The following is a 26158-nucleotide window of genomic DNA, read 5'->3' as shown; positions in this document are numbered from 1 at the left end:
GACTCCCTGGAAAAGACCCTGATGTTGGGAAAGATGGAGGGCACAAGGAGAAGGGGACGACAGAGGACGAGATGGTTGGACAGTGCTCTCGAAGATACAAACATGAGTTTGACCAAAGTGCGGGAGGCAGTGGAAGACAGGAGTGCCTGGCGTGCTCTGGTCCAGGGGGTCACGAAGAGTCGGACACGACTAAACAACAAACAACATGAGAGCAAGTAGTTAGCCTTGCCTAGGGCGCAAAAAAGCCTGGCACCTCCCTCTTGCAGGCGTGAGCGGCGGATGGTGCCCTTTGGGGAACGCAATAAGGAGCAAGCGTCCTGATACCCATCGGGGCACAGAGCTTTAGGATGGGTCCTTCTCTCTTTAAGAAAAGAAACTTAATCGCAGCTCCCTCGGTCTCCCCACCACCTCTGTCCTTCAAAGCGCAACGCAGGGGCGGAGACGTCCTGCCCAGCCCTGCCCTCCTCCGAGGCGGAGCTAAGGCGCGATGCCGCCCCCCGGTGCTCCAGCCTGACTGCGCCGGCTCCGAGCCACCCGACCCGGCTGCTCCTTCTCCGGCCTGCCCTTGGGAAGCGCCTTGCGGGTAACGAACTCGCGGCCCCGGGATCCCCCGACGTCGCCTTCCCAGACCCGGCGGCCTCAGGATCTGGGGCTGCGAGTCTGCGACGCCCGCCCTTTCCTTGCGCGCGTTTTAGGATTGCTTCCCCCCGCTGCACGCCTTCCGATCTCTTCTGGATCCCCGCCGTTTGGTGTCCATAGCGGCGTCTGGTCCGGAGTAAGCGCCCCACAGTTCAGTCTGCTGCTCCAGGGGCTCCGTGGAAACACGCTCTCCCGCAGCCCACTCGTGGTTTCCGATACGTTTGCTCGGGAGTAAGCCCCACCGTGATCCGTAGGGCTCACTCCTGAATCGGCCGCCTCTCTTTACGCAGCCATCTGCCGCACGCTTGATTGGGAGTAAGTCCCACTGGGGGTGTGCAGGATCACAGCCTTCCACTGACCCGGGTGTCAGCAGGTAGAGTGAGAGGGAAGCATGGGTTTCTCTGAAGGGCCTCCAGGTGATGTTGGACTCCAAGTCCCAATAGCCCCTCCTAGCGTGGCCATTGGTGTGGGATGCTGGGAGTTGTAGTCCAGCAACATCTGGAAAGCTGCAGGTCCCCTGTCCTTCCACTAGGGGGTGGTATTAATTGCGGTTTAATCCATCCAAGCTACAGTTAAAACTGAGCAAAGGACAAGCTTCCACCACTGTTTGATCAAACTCTGCTTAAAGATTATATACACCAAAGTGTGGTTAGAGTTCCCATTCTCTGCCTTATATGGAGCCAGATGATTGGCAGGAACAAACTTGGTACTGACTATGCTGAGTAAGTTCCCTTGAATAAAATTGGGGCTTACTTCTGAGGAGACATATATAGAATTGCCACCCTGAAACCTCTCAAATGTGACTGGGTTGGCACACAGCAAACCAGGGCACTTATTTCACAGGGTTTTGTGAGAAACTGTTCAGACCACACAAAAACCTAGTTCTCAGGAACAAGTGGAGTACAGTCAAACCTCGGTTCCCAAACGGCTCTGTTTTGGAACGTTTCGGCTTTTGAATGCCAAAACCTGGAAGTAAATGCTCTGGTTTTTGAACGTTTTTCAGAAGCCGAACGTCCGACGCAGCTTCTGCTTGAGTGCAGGAACCGATACGTTTGACAACCGAGGTTTGACTGAAGCAAAATGTGTGCATCTGGTCTGTACTAGGCCACATTCACACCATACTTTTAAAACACTATGGTGCCACTTGAAACAGTCTTGACCTCCCCCAAAGAATTCAGGGGAATGTGGATTGCTAAGGGCACTGACAGTGGTTAGGAAGCCTCTACTCCCCTCAGCTATATTTCTCAGTCTAGTTTAACAAGCAATCCCACTGCACAGGGAGCTCTGGGAATTGTAGCTCTGCAAGGGGAATAGGGGTCCCCTAACAACACTCCACATCTTTCAACAAACTGCGGCTGGAAAAACCCTTCACTTAAAAACAAAGCCAAACCACCCCCTATACACAGAGAAACAGCCTGATGCTTCTTCCTAACATGCTAGCTTTCTGTGTACGGGGATTTTGTTTTAATTTTGTGCAGAGACAAGCAGTCAAACACTTCATTCCCCTTCTTTCTCTCTCTCCACCCCACTGACAGCCTGAAGTGCTCCAGTCTGGACACAGGTTTCCACGTTATTCTGAAGTGGAGACCCTCTTCCATCTGGGGGACTCCCTGAGCATTTTGGAGAGAAAGTAGATAGCAGTATCCTATCACTTTAAGCAGCCATGACCTCCCCCCCAATAATCCTGGGGACTGTAGTTTGTCAAAGGTGCTGAGAATTATCAGGAGACTCCTAGTCCCCTTACAGAGCTGCAATTCCCAGAATGGTTCAACAGTCAATCCATTTCCCAGAGCAGTGGAAAGGTCCCTGGCTTAGTGAGAGAGCATCTGCTTTTTTCCAGGTTCAATCTTCCACATCTCCAGTTAGAGCTGGGGGGAAAATCCCTGTCTGAAAGCCTGGAGAGTTATTCGAAAGGATGGCTGGTTTCAGTTTGTATGTTGTTTCAGAAAGTGCAACTTAGATTTATCTTTTAAATGCAAACTCAAATCTAATTTCTCCCCTACCATCCCTAATTGTACCGTTAACACTTTCACCCCCAAGTTCAGCAGCGGACATTTAATAATAAATAATAATAATAATTTTTTATTTATACCCCGCCCTCCCCAGCCAAGGCCGGGCTCAGAGCGGCTTACAAGCAATAATAAAAACAAGATGAGTGATTACAACTTAAAAACAAAAATAAAATACAACATTAAAATAATGGAACATTAAAATATTAAAATGAAGCCTCATTGCAGGAGAAGGAAAAGAAAAAAGAAAAAGGGGGGCGGAGGGAATCAAATTGGCTCCAATCCAAAGGCCAGGCGGAACAACTCTGTCTTACAGGCCCTGCGGAAAGAAATCAGATCCTGCAGGGCCCTGGTCTCATGAGACAGAGCGTTCCACCAAGTTGGGGCCAGTGCTGAAAAGGCCCTGGCTCTGGTTGAAGCCAATCTAACTTCCTTAGGGCCTGGGACCACTAGCGTGTTGTTATTTATGGACCTTGAGGCTCTCCGTGGGGCATACCAGGCGAGGCGGTCCCGTAGGTACGAGGGTCCTAGGCCGTGAAGGGCTTTAAAGGTCAAAAGCAGCACCTTAAATCTGACCCTGTACTCCACCGGGAGCCAGTGCAGCTTGAAAAGCACTGGATGAATATGCTCCCATGGCAAAGCTGCCCCTTCTCTCTCCTTCATCCAACTTACTGGTCTTTGAAATTATTTCCCCAGGGCGAACATTGGCCCAGACGCAACCAGCAACACCCCCCATAGTCCTGTTTAGCCTGGTGGCATTTTTCAGCGGTTATGCCAGGCAGCCTAAACCATCATGTCTCCCGGGTAAGGACTTTGTACAAGAAGATCCTGCAGTTGCACCGAGCGTTGCCACTGGAGTTGAAGACCCTGGGAGACCAGTATGTGAAAGATGAGTTCAGGAGACACAGATCTGTTGGTCCGGAAGAGGCTCAATGCTTCCTGCGGGAATGGGAGGCAAGTATCTTTTCATCTTCTGCTGCCCTGCTTCAGTTTATGGGGATGTGATTAGGGTCTGTCTTACTGTACATGTATATCTTATCGGCCTTTTTTCTCACATAAAGTTAAGACAAATCATGGTTTAGTGTGAATGCTTAAACATGCAGGCTCCCACAGAGGAGGTTGCACTTGTTTTGCTACCCCGGCAGTCCTTTTAGCAAATTGTGATGTTGCAGCTAAGCCAAGGCCCAGCTTAGTTCATCATCTGAACACACTCATTGTTAAGCACTCTCCTCTTTAACCACGAGCTGTAGACAAAGCTTACCGTGTCATGTGAACCAGGCCAGTGTCTGCTGGCCTTTTGAATACTCCTGTGTAAGAAGTGCATCTGCTGACATTATTATTATTTATCTACACTTTAGGTGTTGTTTTGCCAATGAACTGCAGGTTCCTTAAAGGATATTTGGTAGTCAAAATAGGAGGGAAAATATATTTTTATTTGAACAGACTAGGAAAACCTCTTCCAACAAAAGCAACAACAAAAAACTCTCAAACAGTAAACCACCTTACAATGATAAATAACTCCAAAGGAACAATTCCAAATAAACTATTTCCTCCACCAGACCTTCACCCACATACAACACCAGATCCAGCCATAGACAGCCTCAACAGCATTTGATCCATCATCTTCTTCCTACTTGACCACATTGTCCTGCACTATTTATACCTGCCTCAACCAGGTGGGGCTGGATGTCTCCACAGCCGCTACCTGTGTTGATTAGGGCTCCTAATCTGGGCAGTCAAACCCCAGCTGGGCCACCCTCAAGGGTAGGAGTGCTCCTGCAAGGACTCACAGGAAGGGTTGGGCTGCGTAAGGCCAAACCTACACCTCTTTGATTTTTTTCCTTCTGTGTTTTCTACTATAGGTGTGCAGAAAGCTATAGAACAACTATTCATTTTCAGACACGTCACTACTAAAGACGCGAAGTCCTGGAAAGAAACCCAGAAAAATAAGAGAAAACTAGTCCCCCCCCCCAATTTCTCCACATTTTTAGCCACGGCTTATCCTGTTGAACTTATCCAGGGCCAACTAGGGAGTTTATGGCGGTGGGTGAGATTTGAACTCAGATCTCCAAGCCCAGTGCTTTGTTTCCTTTGGTTTTGCCATATGAATGTTAGAGGTTTCTATGCCTCTCTCTAGCAGTGTTGGAAACTGAGATATGAAAGCTAGGAGCTAAATGGCACCTTAAACCTAGGTTATGGGTGCAACAACAGAATGTCTAGGCGTGCTTTTTTAATAACGAGAATACAAAGCTGAAAAGGAATGAAATGCAGCTAAAATATTATGTTCAATTTTCACATGGTCTAGTCCTTCCCTTTCCCACCGTGCTAATATTCTTAAGAGGGTCTCTTCTCCAGTCTTCAGAGTGTAGCTGGAAGTGGGGAGGCAGAAAAAGGCCCTCCTTTCCTTCCATTCTGCAGTTTTAATCTGAAAACTTAGATGCAGTGCTGTGCCCAGAGCTCAGAAACTTCTTGCGCTAATGAAATTCCCTGTTGCAAAATGCACCTAGAACAATGGGAGTTTCGAACACTGCTCTCTAACCAAGCAAGCAAAGGACATTTTTATAGTTCGAAGACACATTCTGGCTAGGTAAAAACACTCGCAGAGGGCACAAAGCATTGCATACCCTTCCTCCCAGCCTTGATTTTTTTGGTGTGTGGTTGTTTTTAGCTTTGAAATAGCAGGGAGTCTTGGTTAGCAGGCTAATTTTTTATGTTTTCAGGCTTGCTTTCAGATTAATGGGTCCTATCTTGAAAGCCACAGGGAAGTATTCATGCCAGAGGGAGGTGTACAAACAAAGTATTGTTTGTTTATGAGGAAATACTGCTCTTCAGGTAGATCCAATCAGCAGCATCTATTATTAGCACATCCTTCTTCCGATATAATACATGCTTACTTTTTAATTAAAATAATTGGCACTCTTTACAAAGAGGCAGTTGGCATGCGTGACTTGATCGTGGCTATTACCCAAGAGTGTTATTGAATTAATGTTGATAAGTCATACAGCCCACAAGTCATGCAAAGCCCTGTGTGTGATAACTGTGTTTTGTTCAGAAATTAATGATAACGATTAAAGGTAATACTTAATTCTCTATGGCTCTGGTTTATCCTGACAGAGATGAGCACAGGCAAGACTTGGACTTGTGCGCTTCCCCTTCTAACCCATTTTTCTGGCATGGCCACTTTCGCTTCCATTTTTGACCAGCCATGGTTTAGCATGATCCCTAGATTGTGGTTGTTAACTGTGGTTCATAAACCATAGCTTGGCAGATTTGGAAGACACGGCTAGCCAAAGAATGTGCATCACCATTTTGAAGCTCAAAGGGGAGATTGTGTGGTTGTTGCTATAGTGACCTGACCCGACTTGATTTCTGAGTCAACATTTCTTCATCTGTGCAAGCCTTTACAGCAGTGATGGCCAAACTTGGCCCTCCAGCTGCTTTGGGACTACAACTCCCATCACCCCTAGCTAACAGGACCAGTGGTCAGGGATGATGGGAATTGTAGTCCCAAAACAGCTGGAGGGCTAAGTTTCGCCATCACTGCTTTACAGGGTAAGAAAGTAGATTGCTTTTTTTGCTTGCATACTTTTGTTTCTTACCACTCCAAACTGAAAATTCAATTGTTTTGCAGAAAAAAGACACTATGTAAGATAGAGTTGGCTAAAGTAGGGATAATGCAAAAGTGAGTGTACTGCCTGGAGTTCTGTAGCCAGAACCTCAACTTACATATTTAATATAAATAATGCTGACTGGTCCATTGCTCCATGTGCATCCATCTAGGTTCTATGCATTATTTCCTTTGCAAAAAGAACTGGGAGTTACTTAATATACTCCAGGATTTGTGCTGAGTGAAGAAATACCAACCCCACTAAAGACAAGAAGCATTGCTCAGGTTTCCTTTTGTTTCTAAGAATTAAATGAAACTGGATACATATTTCCGTGGTTTTCTATGAAACAATAAGTTATACAGTCCCCACCTTTTAAAATAGTCTCAGATTTCTTGTCGTGGAGGCTATCTTTAGACACTTTACTGTACACCTACAAGTAATTATGTTATTCTTGCTCTCTTACTCAGCATTAAATGCTGAAAATGTGGAAATGGAAATGAGAACACTTTATTTGTTTCTGGATCATAGGTAGGCCAAAGAGAGATTCCTGAAGGGGGAAAAAAGGGAGGCGTTACATCGGCGGATGGAGTATCTGACAAGATAGCAGGGGGAAGCCAATGTGGTACGCTCCAAATGTTGTGGACTACAACTCCCACCTTCCTTAACCAGTGGCCATTCGAGCTAAGACTGTGGGGAGTTGGAGTCCAGGAACATCTGTGTGCCTTATCACATTGGCTTCCCCTGCCATTGAGGCTATCAGTCGTCATGCTTTACTGCAGTAGTCTTCAACTTTTTCAGATCTAGGACTTGCCTTTGACTCAAAGATGCATTTGGGAAGCCACTGCTTAACTATTATTATTACCATATCTATATGAATAGTTGTAGTGCTGCTATTGCAATCAGGCTGTGACACCCAAGTAAGTAGATCCTGACCCACCTGTCGAAGGTCAGTGTTTGCTGCGCTGCAGACCCCAACACCCCTGACCATTAGCTAATCTGGTTAGGGATTATGGGAGTTGTAGTCTAATAACATCTGAGGTCCCAAGGTTGAAGAGCCCAGGGGGTCAAAGCAAGGGAGCAAAACACTGGAAAGGCATGGGAGTAATTTTTCTTGTGGTCCTGGTCTGGGAGTGACCACTTTCTGTTTCCTTAGATCAGAGTTTCCCAAACTTAGGTCTCCAGCTAGTCCAAAAACAACTGGAGACCCAAGTTTGGGAAGCCCTGCCTTAGACAAACATAGGAAGCTGGCTTATAATGAGTCATACTATTGGTCTATCTTGCTTAGTAGTGCCTACACTGACAGTGGCTTTCCAGGGTTTCAAGCACCCAGATTTACCTGCAGATGCCACTGGGGATTGAACCCAGGCAGATGCTTTACCACTGAACTACAATCTGTTCCCAAGGCAGTGGGTGTTGCAAGGTCCCTAGAGATTAAAGAAAAGGACTTTGATTAGGTAGGGCCTTTAGGACCGGCCCTGGGAGATGACAACCCCAGCTCCAGAACAACAGGAGAGTGGGCTTTTTAAAATGGCAGCTATGCCACCACAACCAATTGACCGGTTTCTGCTAATGGGTCTTTTGTGGTGATGTTGTCCTATCAGTGTGCAATTTGTGGAGCTTTCCACACGGTGGCACCAACGGCCTTTGCCAGGTGTTTCACAGCGCTCATGAATTGGGTACAGATGTGGCCAAGGCGGGTCAGGCAAGAGCTGCTCTGGCCTGTCATCATGATCCGTAGCATGGTGGGGTTGATTAGTGCTGCTTTTGACCTGAGAAGCAAGCATCGCCAGATGCTCTGTTGTTCCAGCATCACCCAAAGGCTTCCATAAATGCGGAAACACTGGGATCTGCCTTCGACCAGATCAGACTTCCTGTCTGTCTAGCCCAGTGTTGTCTCTTCTGATAGGCAGGGACTCTCTCTCAGGCAGAGAGCCTTTCCCATTATCTATGATGCCAGGAGCAGAGAACCTGTTGCATTGACAGGTAGCACAGAGCTGAGTGAGGAACCTGTAGAAATCCAGATGCTTGTGGACTCCCAACTCCCATCCACCCCAGCCAACATGGCCAGTGGTCAAGGGTGGTGGGAGTTGTAGTTCCTCACCTCTGTGCTACTCGATCCTTTCAACAGGAGACGCTGGGGATTGAACCTGAGACCTTCTGCATGCCAGGCATATGCTCTGCTACTGAGCTATGGCCCATCCCCATACCTTTTAGCTGTGATTCCTGCATTATAGGGAGTTGAACTAGATGACTCTTTGGGTCCTTTCCAGCTCAACATTTCTTGGTTTCTGTGATTTTTAGATGCCCTTTAAAATAAATAAATAAATGAGTTGGCTCTTAGTATAGGCTTCTGTATGCAAGCATGTGTTCTTCCTCTGAACTATAGTTTTTCCCCTTATACAGTGACGCCTCGGGTTAAGAACTTAATTCGTTCCGGAGGTCCGTTCTTAACCTGAAACTGTTCTTAACCTGAGGTACCACTTTAGCTAATGGGGCCTCCCGCTGCCGCCGCCGCACAATCTCTGTTCTCATCCTGAAGCAAAGTTCTTAACCCAAGGTAATATTTCTACGTTAGCGGAGTCTGTAACCTGAAGCGTCTGTAATCTGAAGCATCTGTAAGCCGAGGTACCACTGTAACTGCAACAGTCTTTTAATTTGAATACAGTTCGTTATAATAGGAATTAGGATGGAAGCAACAAAGCTAGGGTTTCAACATGCGGCTTTTCCTAAACACTTTGGAGGCTAAATAATAGCCACCATAGCTTTAGCATGTTGCTAGTGTGTGTGAAAGGATTTTCCCTCTGGGGGATGTTTTTAAAAAGCTTTCTGATATAAAAAGCTCCAAGGCATCACGAAAAGGTCTCATTGTGATTTCACTGACGCGGTGGGAAATTCGGTTGCTCCTCTGAGTGTACAGGCCTAATACATATTTAGGATACAATAAGTTTCTTTACGCAGCATGGGCTCCATTTTGCTGCGGTAACTTTCATCCTTTGTATCGCCTCTCCCTTTTTCTGATTTTGCCATTATTCAAATAATGATCCAAGCTAGTCTCTTGGGAATGAGTCTTCTTGATTTAAATGAGTTTTGAGCTGGGCTTATATCATTACACTTCACGAAAGAAAACTTTTTATTTAGGATCAGATCTGTATTGCTTAATTTGCAGTTTCAGAGAGAGAGGGAGAGAGAAAATGAATACAATTAAATAATTTAGCCAATTACATTAAAAAAAAAATCTGTCAGTGTTCAGTTACTTTATGTATCATTTACAAAAAGAGATGTTTGGTCCAGTTTTCTTTTCTTTCCACAAGCACCTATTTGACTAAGAGTCTAGAACTCAAAAATGACTCCTCCCAGCCCCATAGTGAGCGTGATGGAACACTAAGTACAGTTTTCCTTGATATATTGCTGAAGGATTTGCATGCCTTTAGTCAAAATAAAGACAGTAAGGGGGTGAATGTGGACATGGGACAAGTCTTGCACTTTAGAAGAAAACAACTGCTATCTACCTAACTAATATATTTTATTGCAATAAGTGATTCTAGTGGTCTTGAAAACTAAAGCTGGGGACATGGGTGTGTGGTCTATAGGTGGGATCCAGAGTGTCCCATCTGTGGAAGTATAAAGACTCCCTTTGGAGAGTCAGGGAGCCATTTTTTTGGCAGATTCTCCTTCCTCTGATAGCCACCCCCCTTGCAGCATCTCTAATACTGCTTTGGTGCCCCCTGCCTAACCCTCTGAAGCAGCTTTTCAGGGAGAAGACATACTTGAAGTTTTTAAAAAATAAAATAAATACGTTATTTTACTTTTAATTGAATCCTTTTTATGCTGATGTGTTTGCTTTCCTGTGCCCTCTTCAGAAGGAAGGGCGGGATATTATTATAAATGATAACGAATTGTCAGAAATCACCCCCTACACTACCTGGCCCGCAACATCCTTCCTCTAAGCACGGGCATGATCCTGATTTAGTGGTTTGGGTCCAAGTTGGTGTAAACTACCGGCGAAACATATTACGATCCAAAGACGAACTATTTTCTTATCTGAGCATTAAACGGATAATTGCTTCAATCCTTCACCTCTGATGTGTTTATGAGAATGCTGCAGTCCTTGTGTCTGTACCAGAGTCTTCGTAATATGCAAGCGCTTAGGGAAGAAAAAGGCTTCTGATTCAAAGGCAACCGCTCTGCCAAAATTGGACTCCCCCCCTCCCCACAATCAGTGTCACAACTAGGCTTCAGTGATGGTATGAGAATTTAGTTGTCGGCTCTGTATCCCATTTTCTCAGATGCGCCTATCTATTCTCTTCCTTGCCTTGCGCTATCAAGTTCTCAAGAGCTGTCACTTTTACGTAGCCGTCTTCAGATTAGGGAGTGCTCTCTGTGGAATCTGAACGCAGTTCTAAAAGCTTTAATAGATACCTCTTTCTGAACTTCCTCCTCTGGTGTCAGGCTGTTTCCTGACTATTAGAGAAGTAGCCCTGCGAGCCATTACCTTAGCAAAAAAAAAAAAAAAAAGAGGATCTCCGAGCAGGGCAGCTATTACAGAGAGAATAACTCTTGACTATTCCATAGAGACAGCTGCTCCCCACTCTTCCTCACCACCGTATTAAGGACTGTGATTGAATTGCTCTTTTCAGGAGAATTCATGTGTTCTGTGCAGCATCAGAAACCTTCCCGATTGCTTCTGGTGACAAGTAAATGTAATGGGAGAGCATTTAATTTGAACCGTCGAGTTTCACTTCAGTTGCATTAAATTCAGACGCCCAACATGGTACTACGGCATGGCAGGGAGGTCAATGGGAAAGGAAGCCTAGTATACGCCGAGATTATATTTTGGATGAAAAAGAACATTATTTGGGTGAGGAAGACATTATTAGACCAGTGGTCCACCCAGCCAAGCTTCCCCGTCATTGGCTACAACATGGGAGAAGAACATAGAGTTCCACAGTTGCTTTTGGACTGCAGCCCCCACCACTCTTGAACGTTGGTCAGGCTGGCTGGGGATTATAGTCCCAACAAGATTTAGGGACCCAAAGTTGCGGAAAGTCCGATCTTTTCCATAAGAATACATGAAGGTGCCTATGGGAAGTAACAGCACATAGGTTGGCCAACACCTAGTATGCAGAGGCATGCTGCTTCCAAGAGTAAGGTAGAAAATAGCCACTTGCACTGATTGATCGCCTTATCGTCCTTGAATTTGTCTCTTGCCAAACTGGAACAGATAAATCTTTTTTTTAAAAAAAAACTTTGAAAAAAACCCCCATGTATAAAAACTCGGCAATTCCTTATCAGACTAGAGAAAGACATAATGGATTGACACACTAATTGTTCCCTTGGCGGAGAATAAATATTTAATTTGATAGAGAATTAAACACATTTTCTCTCGCTTGGCACTTTGAAATAGATGATGCCATGTTGGATATTATTCATTTTGGGTTTAATTCATAGGTTTGAACATGTTTGCATTTTTTTTTTTTTAGATAAAGAATAGCATTATATCGCTGCGTGTTTGACAGAAATAGCTTGTACAGGCACACACACCCGACTTATGCGCGGTTGACTCACGCATACATGCAGCACTGGGAAATAAATACATAAATTCCGAGCTGAAATGGCGGAAGAGGGCTGGGAAGTCCTTGTGGCTTGGGAGGAGGCGACGCCAGTGAGCCAAAAAATACTCGCAAGGCCTCCCCATTGGTGTGCAGGAGCTCTTGTTGCTGCCATACTACCCCGCTCAACAGTTGTTGGGTGGGAAGCTGCACGCTTACACGCATTTCACTTATGTACGCAGAGGCCCGGAACGTAACCCTCCTGTAAGCGAGGAGTTGCCTGTGCTACAAAGCTAAGATCACAGCAACACCACACAGACAACTCCACCATCTGATGCAGTTTATGCAACACTCCTGATTGCCTACACTTGGTCAGGGGAGGGCAACCCGTGTTCCTCAAGATGTTTTTGGACTCCGACTCCCAGCATGGCCAGGGTGAGGGATGATGGGCTCTGTAGTGATGGCAGCATGTAAATGGCCGCCGGTTGCCTCCCGCTGCTCCACTCTGGGATTTTTTTGGGGGGAACGAGGTCTTCATTCAAGAACCTATCCTCGCAACACTGACGCAAAAACTCCGCACGAAGAAGAAGAAGAATTTGGACTTGATATCCCTCTTTATCACTACCTCAAGGAGTCTCAAAGCGGCTAACAATCTTCTTTTCCCTTCCTCCCCCACAACAAACACTCTGTGAGGTGAGTGGGGCTGAGAGACTTCAGAGAAGTGAGACTGGCCCAAGGTCACCCAGCAGCTGCATGTGGAGGAGCGGGGAAGCGAACCCGGTTCACCAGATTACAAGACTACCACTCTTAACCACTACACCACACTGGCTCTAAGTACACTAAGCAAAAGAATGAAAGACCACTGCCCACTTCTTTCTTCCCCCACCTCTCTCCCCTGATTTTCTCCCCGCCAACGTAACAGTGTCTGTGACAGCAGCTTCTCACACTGACCTGTAGAAAGGACTCTATGAACTGAAAACACATATGTCATATGTACCCATGTTAGAAGTTGTACCAGGATTGTGCCTGCTTTCCCTAATCCTGACCCTGGTACAGGAACAAGAGAAGTTCAGTTCACATTTAAAGACAAGCCTGCTTAGTTCTCATTTTATGAAACAATGACCTGCCATCTTTCTCATCTTCTGATCTGAGTCTATGTATATACGTGTTAGATTTCTGTGTGGTTCATGGCTGCTATTTTCCTATGTGCATAACTATTTGGATCTGGACATGCATCTATCAGGGGAGATATTTTGTAGATGTTGCTTTATAGAATCCATTAGCAGCTGAATTAATAACAAAGAACTGCATGTGAGCTTAATTGGTGGAAAACCGATAATAACGTGTAATGGGTTTTAATTGCTGTGTGAATAGATGCTTAGAATTTGGTTTGTGGTCTCTGCTTAGTGCCTTTGTTCTTTTGCCCCATCAAATGTGTTCAGAGTCTGCTCCGTTGTTGGCGTCGTCATGCTCTTCTCCTAATTAGTCTATCCCATTGGTTAATTAAAGCTTTCCAGAGTGTAGTATGCCTTGCAGTGCTTGCCAGCCTTTATAAACATACGAGGTACGTCCCCCCAATGTATGCATTTGTTTGCATTTCTGTCCAGATAGCATCGAAACAGTTCCTTAGAAACTGGAACGAAGGAGGTAATTCTGAGAGCGGTAGTGGTAAACATTTCTCCAGGAAGATAATGAAATTCTAAATTGATGACACTTCGGCTTTTTAGATAAAATTGTTTTGCAGATATTGTGCGGAAGAAAAATCAGTAGTCATATTTCTGCTTGTGTGTGTGTGAATACATTACTAAAATTAATTCCCTGCCCATTAATGAAGCCTTGACAGCCATTCAAAACAAATACAACCCCCCCAAATACATCCTGGACCTGACCAACCACTGCCTAACCAACACGTACTTCATCCACAATGGACAAAGATACAAACAGATAGAAGGAGCACCTATGGGATCACCCCTCTCAGCGGTCATCGCAAATTTGTACATGGAACACTTTGAAACCAATGCTTTAGACAAGTCAGAACACAAACCCAAACTTTGGCTCAGATATGTTGACGACACCTTTGTAATTTGGCCACACGGGAAAGAAAAACTAGATAGCTTCCTCACACATCTCAACAGCCTACACCCCAAAATACAATTCACTATGGAAATAGAAGACAACAACCAACTCCCCTTTCTTGACGTCCTAATCTACAAAAAACCTGATGGCTCCCTAGGACACACTATCTACCGGAAAAAAACACACACCAACCGCTACTTACATGCACAATCACACCACCACCCTGCACAAATAAACTCCGTAGCCAAGACTCTCATCTCCAGAACCAAACGCCTGGCTGACAAAGACCACTTGACAACTGAGTTACAGAATCTCTCAAATGTGTTAATCGCCAATGGATACCAGAAAAACAGGGTTACGAAGCTAATCCAAAAAGAAACACCCCCCAAAAACCAAGACACAGAAGAAAACAATGGCATGGCCCTCCTTCCTTATATCAAGGACACTACAGACAAAATCAGCAAAATCCTCCATAAACACAATATCAAAACAGCCTTCTGCACCAACCAAAAAATAGCCAATATCCTCAGAAACCCAAAAGATAAAATCCAGCTGGAAAACCAAGGGGTCTATGAAATACCCTGCAAAGTCTGCCCAGCCACGTACATTGGACAAACAAACAGACGAATAAATGCACGTATCGCAGAACACAAGAATGCCGTCAAAAAAGAAGAAAAAACTTCCTCTCTTTTCCAACACATGAAAGAAACAGGACACGAAATTAATTTTGCAGATTCCAAATTGCTCTTTAACATGGAACATCACCACAAGAGAATAATCATGGAAGCCATCGAGATAGAGAAACACCCTCACAACATGAACAAGCGTGACGACACGTCCCGCCTGCCAGACATCTGGAAATTAGCCCTCCCCACAAAAACCGACACCAGAACCAGAGGCACACAGAACGCCGTCACCAATCAACCACACCAGACCCAAACCCAGACCCTCTCCACAGACATATTACAGACTCCATCCAGTAGCCAAACTATAGTGGCACCTCCGGATGCTGCACCCCCCTGCAATCCCTACACAGATCTGGCTGGCACAAGGCACAAAACCACAGCTCGCCCCTATACACGAAGCCAAGCCAGAGCACAACTAAATGCAGCACAGCCATCTTCTCAGAAAAACTCTTCACAAGCTCAAGAGGTCAAGACACGAAAGCTTTAGCAACTAATCTACACTTAATGACCCACCCAGTGGTATTCAGAATATCACTCATGAAATCACCCAAGATATCCCTCAAGTAATTAAGGAACAAAAGAAGAAAAGGCACACTAATCTAGGAACTTCCTCTCTGCCCAGAACGTTGGAGGCTATACACCACACCCCTCAACAGTATTTATAGGAACTCAAACACCAGACTCTGCTCTGTTCCAGTAACAAGAAGCCGAAAGCACCAGCCTGAAGATGACGAGTGAGACCTCGTCGAAACGTCGCACAGACACCCCGACTCTTACACGGGAAGACACCCGAAGACACCAAAACCTGCATATATATATATATATATATATATATATATATATATATATATAACAGAAAAAAGAAAAGTAATAACTAATTTCTTGTGCATAAAGGAGTAACCCAAAGGACTAGGTCTGCAGCATTCTGAGGCACTTTAAATACACACACATACCCCATTGTGCAAATTAATTGAAACAAAGCATGTTTTCTATCTTACTTGTAATCCTTTACTCAAAGCAAACACGAAAAGTCAGTTGATCATTATGGTGTCGGAAGCCTGCAGCCAATGGAAGGAATGATGCGCTTGCCACAATATATTGAGGTTCTACAAAAGAGAGTTATTCCAGAGCTGAAAAAGAGGTTTCCTGGCGGTACTGGGATATTGCAGCAGGAATTAGCCCCCTGTCACACATCGAAAGTGGTGAAGAAATTCATGACAGAGCAGCAAATACAGGTACTTAATTGGCCAGGGAATTCCCCAGACGTAAATCCCATTGAAAATTTGTGGGCTGTATGCAAAAGTCGCCTCCGTGCTGTAGACTGTAAGACTATGGAGAAGCTCATTCAGGCACTGATTCAAGTGTGGTACAGGGATCCGAAAATCAACAGTGACTGATCAAATTTGCAGATGACACCAAACTGGGAGGGGTGGCTAACACCCCAGAGGACAGGATCACACTTCAGAACGACCTTGACAGATTAGAGAACTGGGCAAAAATAAACAAGATGAATTTTAACAGGGAGAAATGTAAAGTATTGCACTTGGGCAAAAAAAATGAGAGGCACAAATACAAGATGGGTGACACCTGGCTTGAGAGCAGTACATGTGAAAAGGATCTAGGAGTCTTGGTTGACCACAAACTTGACATGAGCCAACAGTGTGACGCGGCAGCTAAAAAAGCCAATGCAATTCTGGGCTGCATCAATAGGAGTATAGCATCTAGATCAAGGGAAGTAATAGTGCCACTGTATTCTGCTCTGGTCAGACCACACCTGGAGTACTGTGTCCAGTTCTGGGCACCACAATTCAAGAAGGACACTGACAAACTGGAACGTGTCCAGAGGAGGGCAACCAAAATGGTCAAAGGCCTGGAAACGATGCCTTATGAGGAACGGCTAAGGGAGCTGGGCATGTTTAGCCTGGAGAAGAGGAGGTTAAGGGGTGATATGATAGCCATGTTCAAATATATAAAAGGATGTCACATAGAGGAGGGAGAAAGGTTGTTTTCTGCTGCTCCGGAGAAGCGGACACGGAGCAATGGATCCAAACTACAAGAAAGAAGATTCCACCTAAACATTAGGAAGAACTTCCTGACAGTAAGAGCTGTTCGACAGTGGAATTTGCTGCCAAGGAGTGTGGTGGAGTCTCCTACTTTGGAGGTCTTTAAGCAGAGGCTTGACAACCATATGTCAGGAGTGCTCTGATGGTGTTTCCTGCTTGGCAGGGGGTTGGACTCGATGGCCCTTGTGGTCTCTTCCAACTCTATGATTCTATGATTCTATGACTGTTGGAAACTAGTAGACTGTGCCAAACCGTGTTAAAATGCTGCTGAAAAATAGCAGAGGTCATATTGGTTAATTATGTATATGTGAGTTTTGTACAATAAACTACATTGTTTCAATTAATTTGCACAAGGGGGTATGTAGAATTTGTTTCTTTGGAAGTAAGTGCGATTGATCGCAGTGGAATACAGTGGACTCTCGGGTTGCGAACGTGATCCGTGCGGGATGCATGTTCGCAACCCGCAGCGTTTGCAACCTGTGTCTGCGCACGCGCGGGTTGTGATTTGACGCTTCTGCGCATGCACAACTGCTGAAACCCGGAAGTAACCCGTTCCGGTACTTCCGGGTTTCGGCGGTATGCAACCCGAAAAAACGCAACCTGAAGCGGCTGTAACCCGAGGTATGACTGTATAGTCTTTCAAGGATCTGTGCTTGGAGTCAGTCCCTAACACCCCATCAATCCTATGCACATTTACTTTGAAGTAAGAAGAAGTGGTTTAAAGTGCTGGAAGAAGCACGTTCCCCGAATCCCAAGGGGCTCCCTGTTGGCGCTGCCAGGGAGCTCTGTTTTCAAAGGAACAACCAGGAGCTCCCTTTAACTGTAGCTGTGCCCATACCTGCCCCACACCTGGTGTCACCTGATTTCAGGTGTGGGGAGGTGTGTGGGGCAGGTGGGCATGGTTTATGTGCTGGGCCAACTAGGCTGCAGACCAGAGGTCCCCTTCCCTTGCTATAGGCTATAACCAAAATGTTGGTGTATCTAAGTGAATCAAAACTCATTAATATGACACACCGTGCTTAACTTTTCTTAGTTCAGGGCTGCAAAGGTAGAGAACGCTTCATTGTATGAGAGTAAGTCACGTTGCTATGGCAGCTAAGGCAGAGGAGAAGAAGCTGAAATTTCTGTTTTATTTCTAAGAAGGTGTATTCATTTTAAACACTCCTTAATTTGCAGCTTCCAGAGCTACATAGTTTTTCAGGAGGCAGGGCTCCCACATTGTTTGATTGCTGTCAAGAGCTTAAAGAGTATTTGAAAGCTTTTCCTTTTTCGAAACTTAAAGAGGGGGGGCAGGCTTAACCTTACAACTTCTATTGAAATCCAGGCGTGACGAATGGCCTCCTGCATATAAATGAATCAACATTTGCATAACATTTTATCTCTTTTGAGCTCTTCTGTGCTTCTTCCTAACGAGTAGTCATTATTGTGTTTCCTGTATATTAAGTTGGAAATTAGAAATATTCAGTATATAACAGCATAATTTGTGTGTGTTTCACTTGGAAATGTTCAGTGGGGCTCCTTGCAGGGAAGGTGGGCTATAAATCTAATAATAAATAAATAACACATGGAGAAGAATGCTGCTTTGCTTCCCCAATGAGAAAACTATTGGGAAAGTGCAGGATGCTTGGAAAGGCAAATGATGTTTTAGAATTGCTATTTAAGGGTGTATGGCAGAGATGGATTATCTCTCCAGATGTTGGATGACAACTCCCATTATCCCTGCCCGTTGCCTACATTGGTTGGGGGTCTAAAGGGAGTTGGCATTCAACAGTAGGTGGACGGTCACATATTCCCCATCCTTGGGGTATATAAGTAGGGTTGCCACATAACAACCTGGGTGCTGGACATACAGCCAGTGATGCAGTAGATGAGATAGCTGCACCTGCTCCCACCTGGCACCTTCCTGAGCCCTTCATCTGTCTCTTTGTTCTTCATCTGCTTTGTGTCTCTTGGCAAGTTAGGCAGAGGGATAGGTAGCAAGCCCAAAGAGGGAGTACATAGGAGTTGCTACAGCAGCTCATATCCTCCAGCATCAGACATCTACAGGTGCCTAGGTAGGCATGCTATAGAAAGCTCAAAATATTTGGCAATCCTATTTTTCTTTAATACAATGCTTTAAGAATACTTTAGACCAGAGCTTTGCAAATCGTTCATGTTGGTGACACACTTTTTCAACATGCATCATTTTGCAACACAGTAATTCAGTTTTACTAGCCCCGGGAGGAGCACGGAGAGCGTTTGTGCGACACACCTATACAATGCAGCTGACACACCAATGTGTCGTGACACAGAATTTGGAAAGCTCTGCTTCGGGCCAATCCTTTGGATGTGCACATTGCAACAAAAATGTAACACACTTATTGGGTTTCTGTAGTCAGTAGGATTAATTTTTTTCATACTGTCCTAAAAAAAAGAAGTCAGTGTTGCAATTGGATTAGATGTCCTTCCCTGCGATCATTTCTCATGCATCTGGCTTCTCCCTGCAATGAATCTTCGTGACAGTAAAAGCAGAACGCAGTTCTCTGTGGAAATAAAATATTTGTTCTTGACAAGAGCGAGACTGAATACTGAGTCAAAGTAATGTATGGATTATATGAATTGAAAGTGCCATCTGGAATCAGTAATGTTTATATTTTGGATCTGGCAACTGGGAAGTCAGTGGTGTTGGCTTGGAAGCAGTATTTTCTTGGCACATTTAAAAACATACTGGGTCTAAGTGCATACTGATAAATTTAAGTTTGCCCAGTTCAGGTATTCTAGTGCAACAAACCTACTTGGGAAAAAACCCACCATCTTTTTGCGGTTAGGAAAGTGATGGGGAAATCCATCGAAATGTGTGGTATGAACAAACAAACAACAGGAAGACTCAGTGCAAAACAAGATTTTACACAGGAGATGTAGGAATTGTCTTCCTGACCACAGGAAGCTGTGGGGTGCTCTACATTCCTCCCCTTCTCAAGCAAAAGACCATCACACAACGTTAAAACAGTGTACATATTTGCATGAAATCTGTAGTTAGACTTCAGCTCAAAACAAGGTGGTCAGTTTGAGTAGATCCCAAGTTAAGTTTTAAAGGAAGCTCTCCTATTCTTTTCCCCAGTGCTTGTTGTGGATTTGTACAGTGGAAATATTTTCACATGATTTGGGAAAGTTCTTTTACCCAATAAGCATGTGCTTATTTCTTTGGGTGAACACTCCCACAGGGTTTTCTGTCTGACTTGTTCAGTATTCTGGCGAGATACAACTCAGCTGCTGTGTGTTCTTTGGCATTAGCATGTGGAGTACTTTGAAATACCCAGAGTGCGGAAGTGATGCTTTTCAAAGCTCCAAATGTCTTTGAACTGCGCAAGCCTTTCTATCAATTGAATTTTTAAAAGGATCCCCAAATTAGTACAGTACTAGATTCACACCCCCCCCCAATGGACTGGGAGCATCCGATTCTCTTTTGGTTTCTTTGAACATCCCAGCCTACAAGGATGCCATTCTTGCTGTTTAAGGTTGGAGAGCTTCATACCTGGCCGGTTTACTTCTTGACTATGGAACACTGAGAACTAAGTTTCCTTCAGTACTTAGTTGTCATTGACTTCAGTTGCTCAAAGACTGAAAGTAAGAAAGCTGATCATAACCCTTCTAGGCACCAGAAATCCTTTACAAGCAGTGGAACAAGAATTTGTTTGATACTTGAATTTCTGGGCAGATCCACACATTTTCCCCCACCCGACTCCTTGGAGGTATTGGTGGATTCAGACAACCTTCCCCACTTCCCCAATACGTACTGATTTTTGTAGTTTCCTATGGGCAGGAGTCAAGTGGAGTTAGGTTGTCTGAAAGGCTCCCATAAGTAATGGAATCCATAGGTGCCAGAAAATGAAATAACACCTCAGTTTACACCAGCTTGGGGTTGCAAGGTTAACGCTCATTTTCAAAATCATCTATGATTTTATTCACAATTTTCAGAAGCAGCTTGACTGGAGGAGAACACTGTTACTTCCCGGAAGGCACAAAATGCTGGATATGAGAGCATCTATTTTGTCCCTGCCAATTCATTTGCACTGCACTGACCCCCTGCCATTTCCATGCCCCATCTCTCTCCTAGCAAGCAGTAACTACCCATCTGCCAGAAAAGTGGCATAGCAGTACTTGTGATAGTTTTATCTGTACTCATGATGCAGATTAACCATAACTTGTTGGGCTCATTTAATCAAAACTGGAAACAAAATGATCTGCATTGGACAAAGAGGAACTAGGATGGAGTACATGAGCTTGGCAGGAGGCTAGACTTCTTTCCACTAAGAAATCCAAACACAAACAATACAGTAATTTGATTTTCTCAAGGCAAGAGCATTGAGGGAGACTGGAGCTCATCTCTTCCATACCCTTATCTGTGTTGAATGAGAAAGTGGTATTAAGTAGGCTCTCCCTTCCCATCATGCCTCATTGCTGATTCTCATAAGTAAATCTTGTCCACATAGTTTCCCATACGGTGTTGACTGATGCTGCTAAAGATCAAGGAATCAACAACAACACTTGTGACATGGTTTGATAAAGACTGTCTAAATGTGATGAGACAATGTGGTTGGCAAATCTCCACAGTGGGTGGATGGCGTGCGGTCCTTGTTTACTTAAAAGCAAAGGAAATAAACACACAGAAAAGCATTCCATCCTTTGCCAAAAGAGGGGGGGACACCCACTCACCCCGTGATATGTTCAATAGATTCATTTCACTAACAAAGGCAGCTTGAAATAACCTGATGATAAATTGCTGTTGGTGACTTGGTACAGGAGTTCAAATTGAAAAGCAAAGTAACTGTCAGTTCAAATTAGCTTCATTAATTGATTCTATAATTTGATCTACTTAAGTGTTTCTTTTGAAATCTTAATACATCCTTTTAAATTACTTACGGAGTGTGGGCTGCTGTGAAGTTGTGGCCATTGCAAAAGTGAAAAGAAAATATAGCAAGTTAACCCGACGGGCTGGTAATGTTTCTAGCGTTTACTGTTATCAAAATACATCAGTAAGATGAAGGGCAATGAGGCTTATGAAGATTACAGAGGAATAACTTTGTTTGAAACAATTGCTTCAGAATGTATCTATTGGCAGGATATATGATTAGGTTAAAAAGATAAGAGAATCAACATTGTTGGAAAGAAAGCTGTTAATAAAATTTCTTAAAGGCGCATCTTAAGAAAGTATTAGCCGAGCATACAATTATATAAAGGATATGATGAATGTATTCTTAAAATTTCTGGTGTCTTAGAGTGGCTGGGGAAACCCAGCCAGATGGGCAGGGTATAAATAATAAAATTATTACTACTACTACTACTACTACTACTACTACTACTACTATTATTATTACTATTATTATTACTATTATTAGACCGGGATGGGGAAGAATTTTCAGGCTGAGGACAAGCTTCTGAGAACCACATGACCATGGTGGGTGATACCACTGGCAAAATTAATGTGGGGCAATGAATAGAACCATTATCCACTCCACCCTCAAATCTCTCTGTCCAGACAAGCAGGACGCATTATCATTGTTCAAGGCCAGAGCCAGGCAAAACCATTGGATAAAGGGAGTGGAGGAGGGCTGGGAAACGGTGTGGCCATAAGAGAGTCACATAGACCAGTTAAAAAAGAACCGGGTGGCCACATTTGGCTCCAGGCCTGAGGTTCCCAACCTCTGCTATAGTCTGTATGCTGGTATTTTTTATTTGCGTTGATAGGAAGGATGTATCTTTATCATCTTCTTCCACTTCACATACTTAAGTTATAAGTAAGTTAGCCAAAATTCAGAGCACAGTTAATTAGGCACACATGCACAGAATAGAAAATAAAGAAGCAATGGGACGTAAGTGTGCATAACTGTGTGTGAGTTAATGGGGTTTATTGGTAAATATATACATCATGACAAGGGATTTAAGACTGATCCAGAATGGATTTGGATAGAATACTTCGGGAATCAAACTGAACATACCAAAATGTAGTTGGCAGCCGATGGCCAACTACAGGTTTCTATAAACAGTGATGCTTCTCTACCGCCCATCATGTTTTAACTACCTGGAGTGTGAAGCTGTTTTCAACATGGGAAACATCAGCAGATAAATAAATATATAAGGGGGGGGTAAACCATTACAAACTTTCGATAAATTATCTGTGAAAATAGTCAATAGTTCCTGCTTTTTAAATAAAACAAGTCCCTTGTTATCTCAGTCGCTTCATGGCTACCATGGCAACAAGCAGGAACATAAACAGAAGACCCTGCCATACTGCAGTTATAACGCCATGTCTGTTCAATGCCACCATTACACATCCCCCTTAATAAATTCTGCTCTAATATTAGAAGCTGCTGGAGCAAAATACACAACTGCTTCTGTGTATAGGACACAATTATCACCAAGGAAATAAAGAATCATATGGACAAAGGTCAGATCTTGCCTAATTGACCTCAAGATAGGAGGACAGAATATCAGGTAATGCAAAAGATGTTACACTCCCCCACACTTATAAATAAACTTAATTGGCTGGCATCGTGAGCGTCAAACACGGAGTACAAAAGTAGTGGTTGTTAAGACTTTCTTCTCCTTCATGGAACACTTGAAAAATTGCTGAGGGACTTGAAGGACTACTTAAATGATTTTTCTGCCTGTTGTAGCAATTGTAATGCGCTGGGCAAGAGCCTGCATGACTTTCAATTGTATTTATATTGTGTCTTTTATTGATTGTATATTGTACTTTATTGTATTACCATTTGAATTCCTCAGACTTCAAATTATAGCACAATCAAATGCAATATAACAAATAAAAGAACCAGTAAAAGTGCAATTAAATATCAATATGAATATTTAATGCAAGGAATGTGCCATCTTCCATCTTTGTCCACAAACCCATAGACACGTTGCAGATCATCTAAATAAAGCAGAGGTCCACGGACCAGTTTGGGAACCTAAAGGGTTTATTTTTATTTTTTTAAAGCCAGCTATTTGGTTTTTTATTGAATTATATATCGCCCTATACCTGGAGGTCTCAGGGCGGTTCACAGAACAAAATCAAAATATAAAACCACAAAATATATAATCAAAATAAAACAACCCAATAACCCCCCAACCCCCCCCCCCAGCCCACCACATTTAAAAAGGGCATAGGATGTCAATCAAATCAACCAAAGGCCTGGTTAAAAAGGAGCATTTTTGCCTGGTTCCTAAAGGTGTATAATGAAGGCACCAGGTGAACTTCCCTGGGGAGAGCATTCCACAGATGGGGAGTCACTGCAGAGAAGGCCCGTTCTCGTGTTCCCACCCTCCAGACCTCTCGAGGAGGAGGCACACGAAGAAGGGCTTCAGAAGATGATCTCAGGGTCTGGGTAGGTGCATATGGAAAGAGGCAGTCCTTGAGGTATTGTGGTCCTGAGCCTTTTTATAGCTCAAAACCAGCACTTTGAATTGGGCCCAGAAACTAATTGGTAGCCAGCGCAGTCGGACCAGGATCAGTGTAATATGTTCAAAATGTCTTGCTCTGGTGAGCAACCTGGCTGCTGAATTCTGCAATTGCTGAAGTTTCCAAACCATCTTCAGAGGCAGCCCTGCATATAACACTTTGCAGTAATCTAACCTTGAGGTTACCAGAGCATAGACAACAGTAGCTAGGCTCTCCCTGTCCAGATAGGGACGTAGCTGATGGGAGGCACTCTGGGCCACTGAGGCCACCTGAGCCTCGAGCGGCAGCAAAGAATCCAGGAGTACCCCCAAGCTACGAAGCTGCTCCTTCAGAGGAACTGTAACCCCATCAAGAACAGGCAATCTCCCACCCATCTGGTCTAAGGAACCACCCACTAACAGTGCCCCAGTCTTAAGCTGGATTGAGCTTCGGTTTGTTGGCTCTTATCTAGTCCATCACCAAGGCAAGACACTGGTCCAGCACTTCCACTGCCTCACCTGCAGATGTAAAGGAGAAATAGAGCTGAGTGTCATCAGCATACTGCTGACAACACCTCTGGATAACCCCACCCAGCGGGGTGTTAAACAACGTGGGGGATAGGATTGAGCCCTGTGGAACCCCACATTGAAGGTTCGATGGTGCTGAAAAACATTCCCCAAGCAACACCCTCTGGGAACGACAATCCAAGTAGGACTGGTACCACCGCAACACTATAGGTTGTATGTGTGGAAAGGATGTTAAATGCATAGAGCCATTTAAAACAAAACAACAACAAACCTAGGGTGATCCATGGTCTTGGATTTCCAGTGCTAAATTGAAAAGCTATTTCTGAATTGCAGGACCATAGTGGCTTGCTTGAGCCCTACATCTTTAAGGCCCTATTTTCCACTCATGAGAAGTTTCATTTCTGCTTTGGCTTTGGCAAACTAATGAAACAATCCACAGATCTCGTCAATGTTGCTCTAATACATTCATTCTAGGTTCAGCTTCAAGGGGGAATTTTTGACCTACATTGTTATTTTCACCATCCATATTTACTGTTTCTTACATTGTTTGGGGGTCCTGTTGATCTGGTTTATGGATTCTGAAGCCCATTTTCCTGCCATTATATATGATCTTGACAGCATGACAAGTGATCACAACTCAATGAAAAACAGCCCCAAATCTTACACTGGACTCTTGGTTCTACTCCCTCTGGAATATAGCCGTGATGGAGAAATTTACACAGAATCTGAGATTTTGACATGGACTAGAGCCCTCAGACATGTTTTACATGATTTGGAATTCCTTTAGTTACATATACACCAGAACCATCATTTTCAAGACAACCATCAGCACAAGCCTGTCAAATCTGGAACTATACTTGGCAACCAAATAACCCTAACATTATTTATTTAACTCTTATCCTTGCTTTTCTTGCTTTCTTTCACGACCACATTTTGTTACCTAACCCATATGCAACTGTATTTATTTTATGTGCCTGTTTTATAGTTCTGCTTTTTTATGTTTTAATTTTCACTGGTTATTAAAATTGTTCCCTCAGCTTTGTATATATTCTAAAATGAAATAAAAAATTCTTTACAAATAAAAGGGAAAAGAATTCCCATCACCTCCTCCTTCCAGCAGCTCCCAGGTTGTTCAAAAGAGTCCCTGCCCTTTAAGAGAGGGGGTTTTTAGGGGGGCTCAGGGACGAGAAGAGCGAGAAGCTTTCATTCTTAGTGAACTTCCCTGAAGTGTTTCCTCTTTTTCTTTCTTTTTAGAACTATGCAGCGACGCTGTTGCAACAAACTAACCCAAAGGCACAGAACTCTACAAGCCATCCTCGTTTTGGGTCCCACCTCCCAGAAGAAAAGCTTCATGCCCTACGAGATGAGCAAGTTGGGCAGCTCCAGGAACTGATGCAAGAAGCTACCAAACCCAAGAGACAGTTTAATATTTTGGATGAGACAGATCACAAAAATTGACATATTACTTTGGATATGTTTTAAGTAGGGTGGTGGGGTTTTTTGTTTTTGTTTTGTTTTTGGTGCCTCTTTAGCTCTGTTTTGGAAGAGATTTTCCCTCCAAAGAATAAATGAAACTGATGTTCA

At 44.0% G+C, this 26158-nt stretch overlaps 1 protein-coding gene across 2 annotated transcripts; it reads left to right on the top strand.

Moving 5' to 3' along the window:
• Positions 1-445: 445 nt before the first annotated feature.
• SDHAF3 (succinate dehydrogenase complex assembly factor 3) lies at positions 446-26158 on the top strand. 2 transcript variants are annotated; one of them, XM_082194051.1, is made up of 3 exons: positions 446-583; positions 3345-3602; positions 25829-26158. In XM_082194051.1, the coding sequence occupies exons 2-3, from the start codon at positions 3420-3422 to the stop codon at positions 26030-26032; spliced, it is 387 nt and encodes a 128-aa protein (XP_082050177.1). In that variant the 5' UTR covers positions 446-583; positions 3345-3419; the 3' UTR covers positions 26033-26158. The 2 variants fall into 2 exon arrangements, with proteins under 2 accessions (XP_082050177.1, XP_082050178.1); XM_082194052.1 differs by lacking the exon at positions 446-583 and adding an exon at positions 602-775.

The sequence above is a fragment of the Podarcis vaucheri genome (genome assembly GCF_965113315.1).
Source record: "Podarcis vaucheri genome assembly, chromosome: 12".
NCBI classification, from domain to species: Eukaryota; Metazoa; Chordata; class Lepidosauria; order Squamata; family Lacertidae; genus Podarcis; species Podarcis vaucheri.
Note: the sequence above shows the minus strand (reverse complement) of the source record. Positions and strands in the feature narration are given on the sequence as shown.